Genomic DNA, 10,079 nt, shown 5'->3' with positions numbered 1-10,079 from the left:
GTACACTGTAGATGTCTTCAGATACTCGAGAAGAGGGAGTCAGATCTTGTTATGGATGGTTGTGAGCCACCATGTGGTTGCTGGGATTTGAACTCGGGACCTTTGGAAGAGCAGTCGGGTGCTCTTACCCACTGAGTCATCTCACCAGCCCCAATGAAAGATTTTTAAACAATGGAAGAACTTTAAACAAGAAGTCAAGCAATCCTGCCTATACATATGCCAATTCAACATCTTTCTCACTATTTCAAAGGTCACATGGCTGAAAAAGAATAATGAAGCAAATGAATAGTGAAATTTTGTTTTTCAATTTACTTTTATTACTTTTATATATGTGTCAGTATGTTCATCTATGTGTTTATGTGTAAGCGCTTGTGGCTCCCGTGGAGGCTATAAGAGGGCGTCTGATTCTCTGCAGCTGAAATTACAGATGTGACTGAGAGTTGCCAAACCTGTGTACTGGGATCTGAACTTGTGTACTCTGTAAAAGCAGCACGTGCTCATAACTACTGAGCCAGCTCTTCAGTCTCTAGCTTTTGTGTTTCTGAGATAGTGCCTTTGAGACAGAGATCCTCCTGCCTCAGTCTCCTGAGTCTGAGAATATAAACATATATCACAAACTTGATTGATGTCTTAGTTAGGGTTTTACTGCTATGAACAGTCATCATGATCAAGGCAACTCTTATAAGGATAATTAATTGGGGCTGGCTTACAGGATCAGAGGTTCAGTCCATTATCATCAAGGCAAGACATGGCAGTATCCAGGCAGGCATGGTGCAGGTGAAGCTGAGAGTTCTACATCTTCATCTAAAGACCGCTAGCAGAATACTGGCTTCCAGGCAGCTAGGATAAAGGTCTTAAAGCTCATACCCACAATGACACAGTTCCTCCAACAAGGCCCCCATACTTCCTAACCAACTCAGATTGGCGGCTTTTAAAAAATATTCATTTTATTTTATTTTATGTGTATGAATTTCTTCCCTGCATGTATACCACTGCAATGCCTGTGGAGGCCAGAAAAGGATGTTGGATCCACTGGAACTGAGTTACAGTTGTTAGCTGCCATATGAGTGCTGGGAATTGAACCGAGGTCCTCTCGAAAAGCAGCAACTGCTCTTACTCACTAATCCATCTCTCTCTATCAAGTGTTTCCCTGACTAAACCATCTTGCTGGCTCTAGCCTTGTACTTAAATCAACCAACCTACCTTCCCTCCCTCTCTCCCTCCCTCTCTCCCATTCCTCTCTCTTTCTTTTTTTTTTCTCTCTCATTTTCTTTCTTGTGTGTATGTTGGTATGTTTATACCTGTGGATGTATGAGAATTGATGCACATGTTGCGGTCAGAGGATAATTTGGGTGACTTGATGTTCTTTATTCACATGTGCGTTCTGGGGATTAGCCATCTAATCAACCCCAACTTTGAAATTCTGGTCCTCTTGCCCAACCTTCACAGTGCCATCATTACAGGGATGTGCAACCATATCTAGGTTTATCACTGTTTTTTTTTATGGTAATAAGGGTTCATATATTGGGGAAGGAGGCTTTCTCCCGCCCCCCCCCACTTTTTTTTTTTTTTAATAAAGACAAGCTAAAATTCAAGTGGAGAAGACCTTAGGTGACAAAAGGCATTTGTATATAGTTAAACAATGGGAAACTGGAGAGTTTGGATGTTTTTAAAGTTTAAGTTTTTTTTAAAAAAAAAAAAAAAAAAAAGAAACTAAGGGTTGGAGAGATGGCTCAATGGTTAAGAACACTGATTACTCTCCCAGAGGTCCTGAGCTTAGCTCCCAGCAACCACATGGTGGCTCACAACCATCTATCATGGGATCTGCTGCCCTGTTCTGGTGTGTCTGAAGAGAGTGACAAGTATTCACATACATAAAATAAATAAATCAATCTTAATTTCTCAGTGGGTAAACATACTTGCCATAAAAGCCTAGCAACTTGAGTTTGATCTCTGGAATCCAGGTAAAGGCGCAAGCAGCAAGCAGAGAGCTGGCTGTGCAGAGTGGCCTTCTAATCTTCATACTAATTTGCTATGTGTCCCTATTTTCCCTATGATAATAGTGATGTGTGTGTGTGTGTGTGTGTGTGTGTGTGTGTGTGTGTGTGTTTTGAGACAGCGTTTCTCCATGAGGTATGTTGTTCTGGTTGTCCACCTCCTGGCAATGATGATTTACAAGAAAGAAATAGTTCTAAGATGAGGAAGTCTTCAGTTTCATTCCATAGCAGGTTAGGGATGTCAGTCTATTATTCTTTTGCATAATGCAACTTGAAGTCTGCATTAGATAATAAAGAGATTTCGAATACAGAAACAAGTACTCATATTTACTGGGTACCTCTGATACCAGCACTTTCATATATTGTTATTCTTTTTTAAATCCCATAAAACCACTGGAAAGTGGTGCTGCACATCTTTATCTCAGCACTTGGAAGGCAGAGGCAGGCAGATCTCTGAGTTAGAGGCTAGCTTGATCTATACAGCAAGTTCCAGAACAAGATAGCATGACACAGAGAAACTCTGTTTCAAAAAACAACAACAAACCCAATTAAAAAAAATGATAAAAACTAAGTCAGATAAAAATCATTTGTTCAGGTTTTTTCTTTTTCTTCTTGATATCATTATGTAGCCCTGCCTGACCTGAAACCTGTTATATAGACTCTAAATTCTTTTTTTTTTTTCCTTTTGTTTTTGGCTTTTTAGAACAGGGTTTTTCTACATAGCCCTGGCTGTCCTAGAACTCACTCTGTAGACCAAGCTGTCTTGGAACTCAGAAATCTGCCTGCCTCTGCCTCCCAAGTGCTGGGACTAAAGGCGTGTGCCACCAGGCCTGGAGCAGGTTTTATCTTATTGGAATTTCCCTCTATTAGTATCAAGTCTAGAACCAGAGTTACACTAGTGTTTCTCTTTGAAGGGTGTCAAATGAGCTGGGTGTGGTGGTATTTGCTTGTAGCTCCTGCTACTTGGGCGGATACACAGGGGTGTAGCTTGAACCTATGAGTTTGAGACCATTCTGGGAAAATAATGGATTCTACCCTTCCTTATAAAAAAGAAAATGAAATAAGAAGTTTAAAAATTTAAAAAAGAAAAGGGGGGAAAGGTGTTTAGTAGAGAATACAGCTGGATTTTTTTTTAAATTAAGTTATGCCCTGGACACCAGCCAGGGCAGAAAAATAATGGATTCCACCCTTCTATCTAAAAAATAAAATAAACTAGTTTAAGAAAGAAAAGAAAAGAAGGGGAAAAGTGTTCAGTAGAGGCAAGGCTGAATGTTTTTTATTAAGTTCTGCCCAGGACACCAACCACTTCTGAGTAGGTTCTTTAGTTTGAACTACCTTAGAAATGCCACAATTAAGGAAAAGACAGCTGTGGTTGGCTAAATAGCTAAAATGGGGAGCTTAAAGATTTGAGCTCTCTGGCTCAAATGAGTGTTCACCTAGCTAAAGAAAGTCAGTCCCAATACTTGGGAGGTGTAGAAAGAAGTATGAGAAAGTCAAGGTCATCCTATGCCAGCCTTGGGACTGTGAGGGGGCAGGACATCTACAGACACTCTAGGAGCTTCTCCTAAGTCTTTTTTTTTTTTTTTTTTTTTTTTTAGGGGTTGGGGGAGATGTTGGTGCTCAAGCAGGATCGTGCACCAAACTACGAATGTTTCTTAGGATATTTTCTGTAACAGGTGGGGGGAGGCAGGAGACACACCCACACAATGCAGATTTAGGCTGGCCTTGAATGGATCAGAACGTCTTCGTCGTCCGGAGTGGATGAATCAGATGGGTCTATTTTTAGTGTACAGGGTAAAGGGTGGTGGCTTTGCACTGTTGCAAGGCAGATATGGAACTCTGGGAGAGGAGATAACCCACAGGACTGGATTAGCTGATATGTCAGCAGGAGAATGGGATGTCCTAGATGGTTCCTTTACAACTAATGTTGTTGGATGCTTTCTAAGGGATGATTGTCAATGGTAACTAACTCTACCCATGTTTGCCGTTTCGTTTTTCAGATAGCATGCAGCCCTGACACTTGCTATTTAGTCTTCCTCCTGCTGGGATTACAGATTAAAGGAGGATCTAGTGCTCAGTTTCTTTTGAAACACAGGAGTATCAGAAATTCTTAAAAAAGCAAAAAAGTATGGAGGTTGGAGAGGTGCCTCAGCAGTTAAGGGGGCTTACTGCTCTTGTAAGAGGACCCAAGTTTGGTTCTTAACTGCGTGTAATTCCGGCTCCAGTGGGATCCATTGCCTCTGTGGGCACCTGCACTCACATGCTCATACTCACATGCTGATACACACATACAGATAATTAAATCTTTTAAAATATGCAAGGAAAAAAAAAGGCCTAAACCATGAAAGGAATTTAGGTCAGAGTTGGAGAGGTTTCAATTCGAGAGAATTCTTGACATTGCCTAGGGAGCGGCACTTTTTAAAAGAGCTCTTCTATTCAGGAATCATTAAATAAGAACTGTCAGTGTCAAACTTTCTCCACCTTGTTTAACCTACGGTCTTTCTATTACCACATTGGTTGTTTTTCATTGATATCATTATCCAGACTTTTGTGGAACTAACTACTACAATATCTTGCTGAATTAATCAAATACCATAACAAGGATATGTTTGGTAGGATGGGATGTATGCGGTGGATAGGCAGAGCCTTATTAAACAGGTTTTGGATAGACAGTACTTCAGAAATATTTCCTATTTGATTCACCTGTCAACAGAAAAAAAATGCTCCATTTTATGTGTCTAGGCACTTTGAAGAGTGTTTATCTAACTTCCCTTGGACTACTGGTTTGTTATCATAGCATAAAGCTCATTTGGAAGAACAAGTAGCTTTCTAATTGTAAATTTTTTTTTTTTTTTTTGCAAAGAGGATAATGCTATTTTTCATTACAGTCGCTCTGGATAAAATTAGTATCCATATCGCCTGAGATACAAACGCCTTTGTCTTGTCTTTCTTGTCCCTAGTAAATGGTTACAAAGGAAATGTCACTTCACATAACATTTAATTGCCAAGATGCTTGAAAAGAAACACATGTCCCTCACAGTAGTCCTAATCAACGCAGCTTTGTGCTGCTTCAAGTTGCTCAAAGTGTGCCAGGAGGAGCACTTAACCGCTTAAAAGGCCAGGGACAGAAACGGAATATTGCACAATCCAACACCACCGGGTCGGTTAAGCTTCCAAATCTGGCCTCCGTGTCATCCCCGGGCGGGAGGCACTGGGATTTCCTCGCGAACCCGCGGCGCCCCTCCCTCCGCCCAGGGTATTCGTGGAAGCGGAGGACGGCGCGCGCCGGGCCACGGGATGCCCCATTGTCCAGCGGCGGAAGCCGGGGCTCCCCGGGGTGACTCCCGAACTCCAGCCCCGTCACCCGGTGGCCCCGAGCTCCGCCATCCCCCGGCCCCCCCCGTGCAGCTCCCCTCCCCCGCAGCCCCATTGTCTGCCTCGTCTCGCCCCGCCCCGGGGGACACGTGCGCCTGCAGCTTCTCCAGCGCCCAGGGCGCGGGGCGGCGGCGACCCCGGCAGAGCGGGCAGCCAGCGTCGGGCATTCTCGGAGCCCAGGCCGGCGGTGGGGGGGGGGGGCGGTGGGGCGGGGTGGGGAGACGCTTGTCTCCTGACAAAGAACGAGTGGGACACGCCGAGCCGGCGGCCCCGCCCGCGGAGCGCGAGGGAGTGTCCGCACAGAGGGCGGGTCTCTCATTCACTCGGCCCCTCGCTGTCGCCGCGGCGGAAGGGCGGGGTCTCTCTCCCCCCCCCCACCGGGAGTTAGGGGCGGAGCGAGAGGCGGGGCCCGCGGGCGCGCGTCCCGCGGCGTCGTCTGCGTCGTCACGTCAGCGCGGGAGAGAGAAAGAGCGACTCGGCAGGGACTGGGGACGGGCCGAGAGAGAGCTAGCGAGGGAGGGCGTGAAGCCAGAGAGCGCCAGAGAGAGGAAGAAGGGCGGCCACTCGTGTGTGAGCGGCCGCGGACGGGAGTGGGGAAGCTGGGGGAGGAGGTGCAGGGAAGGAAGGACGAAGGCCAAGAGGACAGGGCGGCGAGCGGCCGGCGGAGGTGGCGAGGGGAGAAGGAGGAGCTGTCGGAGGGCAGGGGCTGAGGGAGTGAGAGAGAGAGAGGGAGAGAGAGAGAGGGAGAGAGAGAGAGAGGAGCGGACGCGCCAGGGAGGGGAGGGGAGGGAAGGGGGGTCACGCGGGGGCGCGCGCGCGCACCGGGAGCGCGCTCGGAGGCGAGTGGAACTGGATCGGGTTTGCTGCCAGCGGCGTGAGCTTCGGCCGCCATTTTACAACAGCTCCACTCGCGCCGGACACAGGGAGCAGCGAGCACGCGTTCCCCGCCAGCCGACCCCGTCGGACAGGATTCCTCGGCCCCAGCCCCGCGGGGAGGTAACGACCGCGGGCCCCCGGGTCCGGGAGGGGAGCTCCGTGACATTGTGGAGGGTGCTTGGGGGAGGGCGGCGCGGGGAGAAACCGGCTTTTCTGGAAAATGGATTCCAAGGGGGAGAGGAGAAGCACGTTGGCCGGGGCTGCCGGAGAGTAGGCCGCGGCCGCGCCGCCACTTCCTCCTCTCCCCATGTGCTGCCGCGGCTGGGCTTTGTCTGCGGCGCTCCGGGAGGAGGCGCCTCGGCAGCCCGGTGGCCCGCGCGGACCGCGAGCGAGCGGCGGCGGCGGCGGCGGACTTGGTGCTGTCGTGGCCGGCGGCGCGGGAGTGGGCGGAGAGGCGCGGGGTGCCGTCCCGCGACCGGCCGGCGGGCTTGGGCGGTGCTCGGCTCTCGCGGGCGTGTGCCTGGCGGCGGAACGCCCTCCCCGCGCGGGCTGTCGGCCTCGGCGCCGCAGCCACTGCACCGAGGGGTGCGGGAGGCTGGGGGTCGCGAGCGCCCGGGAGCGCCCGGGGCGGAGAGCCATGTGTCACAGCGGAGACGGCGGCGCTGGGGGGGGGGCGGGGAAAGCCCGTGGCCTGGTGCCGCGGCGGCCTCGGTGTCGAGGGGCGAGATGGTGCGGCTGCACGGTTCAGGGGGCTCGCACCGCGACTGCGGGTTGATGTTGGGAGGCGGTGATGACCGTCTCGGCCCGGTACTCGGTGGGTTTCCGTTGAAGGAAGTTGTAGGACATTTGAAGGCGCAGAGCACGTGTTTCTAATGGGTTCCTGGCGGCCGCAGTGGCGAGGCTGCCGCTCCGGGTGCGGAGTCGGGGGCGGGCTTTGGGGTGTGGGGGTGAAGGGTGGAGGAATTGGGTGGTGGGAAGGTGGCTTGTGTGAGCGCTTTGTTCTTCGCTGGCTGTTGTTACTGATCTATAAGCGGCAGGCGGGAAAAGCGCACTTTCTGGTTTACCTTGGAGAGACAAGCCAAGCGTTGCTTGCTTCACACACCTTATTCTCCGTTTTGGAACCGCTGCATGTGGCAGGCTGGGCCGGTCGCTGTGCTGATTGGGCTTCATTTGTAATAAGGTTTTTCTCAGTGAGTGTTAGCAGGTGAAGTCAGGGGTGGTGCTCAGGAAGAACATAGTGAATCGGTCCTTCTGTACCCCGGGCTCCAAAATCTGGCTTGTCAGGCGATAGTGACTTTAAGGTTTCTTTCAAGGGAGGTTCAGGCTGGCTGGTTGTAGTTAAGTGGTAGAGAAAGTAAAGATTGGGACTGTCATTGTCCTCTATTTGAAGATCCTAGTTTAATTTTGCTTATTGCGTTTGAACAGATCTCTGGAAACATGGCTACAGAACATGTTAATGGAAATGGTACTGAAGAGCCCATGGATACTACTTCAGCAGTTATCCATTCAGAAAATTTTCAGACATTGCTTGATGCTGGTTTACCACAGAAAGTTGCTGAAAAACTAGATGAAATTTACGTTGCAGGTAAGAACTAACACTTGCAAAATAACATTATGAAATTTTTCTATTGGATTTCTGGCTTTGAGCTAAAATAGCAACTTTTTGTGGTTTCCAATAAACGTGGGAACTGGAGCTTTGCCTTGTTCTGATAGTTGGTTAATTTAGGTTTGAGTTAGAGGTTAAAGTGTAGAGGGAGGGATGAAATGGGGGAATAGACCTCCCTAGGGGAAGGCTGTCTGGCCTGATGGATAAGTATATGATAGTAGCAACAGCTGCTAAATGTTGAGAGCAGCCCATGTGACTTTTTGAGGTATTTTTATAGCAGGATTCTTGTTTAATAACTTGGTAACTGTAGGCTAGTTCTTGTCTTTCTTGGTGTGCTGGTTCCTTTTTCTAGTGGTTCTTGACATTTGAGGAGCGGTTCAGTTGTTATGCTTGGTGTTTTGTTGGTTGACTTTAGGATTTGTAGGCCTATATATTTACTGTAGAAATATTGCAGTGTTCAGGACTACTTGGACACAAAACAGGATGTAAAATATGTTGACTCCTTTCTGTGTGGTTAAGAGGACTTTTAGTATGTTTTTCATTATGTAGATAAGGGGAGGGTAAGGAGGGTAGAATCATTGTCATATGTACCTGTATTGCCCAATACGGGACTCTGATGAAATAATTTAGAAAATTTAAAAGGTGATAACTCACTAAATTTTTTCTTCTCCAGGACTAGTTGCACATAGTGATTTAGATGAAAGAGCTATCGAAGCTTTAAAAGAGTTCAATGAAGACGGCGCATTGGCAGTGCTTCAACAGTTTAAAGACAGTGATCTCTCTCATGTTCAGGTAATGTTAATTTAATGTCAGTGTAGAAAAAATTAAAAAAATATTTTTGGTGTGTTAATTTAAATTTATTAGACATAAACATAATGTTAAGTATGAATGGTAAATATCTTTACAGAACAAAAGTGCCTTTTTATGTGGAGTCATGAAGACTTACAGGCAGAGAGAAAAACAAGGGACCAAAGTAGCAGACTCTAGTAAAGGACCAGATGAGGCAAAGATTAAGGTATGTCCCTAAAACTTTCTGTAGCTTTAAGTCTATCTCAGTTATTTACTAACTGTTAAATATTCCTGAAGTGTGGCATGGGGTATATATATTTCTCTAAGGTTATTGTCTTGTAATGATATAGACTTTGGGAAGTACTATATCCAGTTTTATTTTTGTTTTTTTTCAAAGCCATTGAATTTTGTCTGGCCACTAAATCCAACCTGTGCTGTCAATTCCAAATTGTAAAATTGTAAGAAAAATTTGGATTCCCCCCACCCCCTTCCCCCAGACAGGGTTTCTCTGTGCAGCCCTGGCTGTCCTGGAACTCACTTTGTAGACCAGGCTGCCTGCCTGCCTCTGCATCCCAAGTGCTGGGATTAAAGGCGTGCGCCACCACGCCCGGCCTATTGGGTTATTTCTACAACCAACTTAGGAAGCATAGACAATTGGTGGGAGTGAAAGTATCTTTTGTTGTAGGTTGGTTGTATTTAAGGTCTCATAGAAGATTAAATGGCCTCATATTTAAGGTAGTGTTCTTGGTGAGATAGGTAAAGTTAAGAGTGTGGTTTATATTAGTTTTTAGTTGGTGTTTTTTAGTAAGTTACCACTTCTTGAGGCAGAGCTATGGTTTAAGAAAACCAGTTGCTAAGAAGGGCATAAATGTGTGATATTTTACCTGTATTAGAAAAGAAAGCCTAGGGCTGGTGAGATGGCTCAGCGGGTAAGAGCACCTGACTGCTCTTCCAAAGGTGCAGAGTTCAAGTCCCAGCAACCACATGGTGGCTCAGAACCATCCTTAACAAGATCTGACTCCCTCTTCTGGAGTGTCTGAAGGCAGCTACAGTGTACTTACATATAATAAATAAATAAATCTTTAAAAAAAAAAAAGAAAAAGAAAAGAAAGCCTAGGTCATGTGGACAAGATTGGAATATGAAGTTACTTGTTAACAGAAATCATGAGTTTTACACACGATTGTGAATGGAGTTTTCCAATAAAAATGGGGTTTATAATCTCTTGCAATTGTGTCAGCGTAATTGGAAAATTTAATAAATTTCTGAAAAGAGTTAGTTGCTTAGATTTGAACTTAGGGCCTTAATGCTCCTAACCATTGAGCCATTTCTTCAGCCCTTCATAGTGTTACTATAACTTTAAGGAGTAAAATTTGAGTGCTGCCGGCGGTGGTGGCGCACGCCTTTAATTCCAGCACTTGGGAGGCAGAGGCAGGTG

The 10,079-nt window shown here is 46.9% G+C and overlaps 1 protein-coding gene across 1 annotated transcript in view; it reads left to right on the top strand.

Annotated features, from left to right (window-relative positions):
• Nucleotides 1-6,176: 6,176 nt before the first annotated feature.
• Syncrip (synaptotagmin binding cytoplasmic RNA interacting protein) overlaps nucleotides 6,177-10,079 on the top strand; it is a 36,394-nt gene continuing 32,491 nt past the window's right edge. The window contains exons 1-4 of the mRNA XM_029543588.1: nucleotides 6,177-6,368; nucleotides 7,674-7,833; nucleotides 8,528-8,646; nucleotides 8,762-8,869. Coding sequence (XP_029399448.1) covers nucleotides 7,686-7,833; nucleotides 8,528-8,646; nucleotides 8,762-8,869 — 375 coding nt within the window. The 5' untranslated portion in view covers nucleotides 6,177-6,368; nucleotides 7,674-7,685. The remainder of the gene's footprint in view (nucleotides 6,369-7,673; nucleotides 7,834-8,527; nucleotides 8,647-8,761; nucleotides 8,870-10,079) is intronic.

The sequence above is a fragment of the Mus pahari genome, chromosome 10 (genome assembly GCF_900095145.1).
Source record: "Mus pahari chromosome 10, PAHARI_EIJ_v1.1, whole genome shotgun sequence".
Taxonomy (NCBI): domain Eukaryota; kingdom Metazoa; phylum Chordata; class Mammalia; order Rodentia; family Muridae; genus Mus; species Mus pahari.
This window is presented reverse-complemented; position numbering and strand designations above follow the sequence as displayed.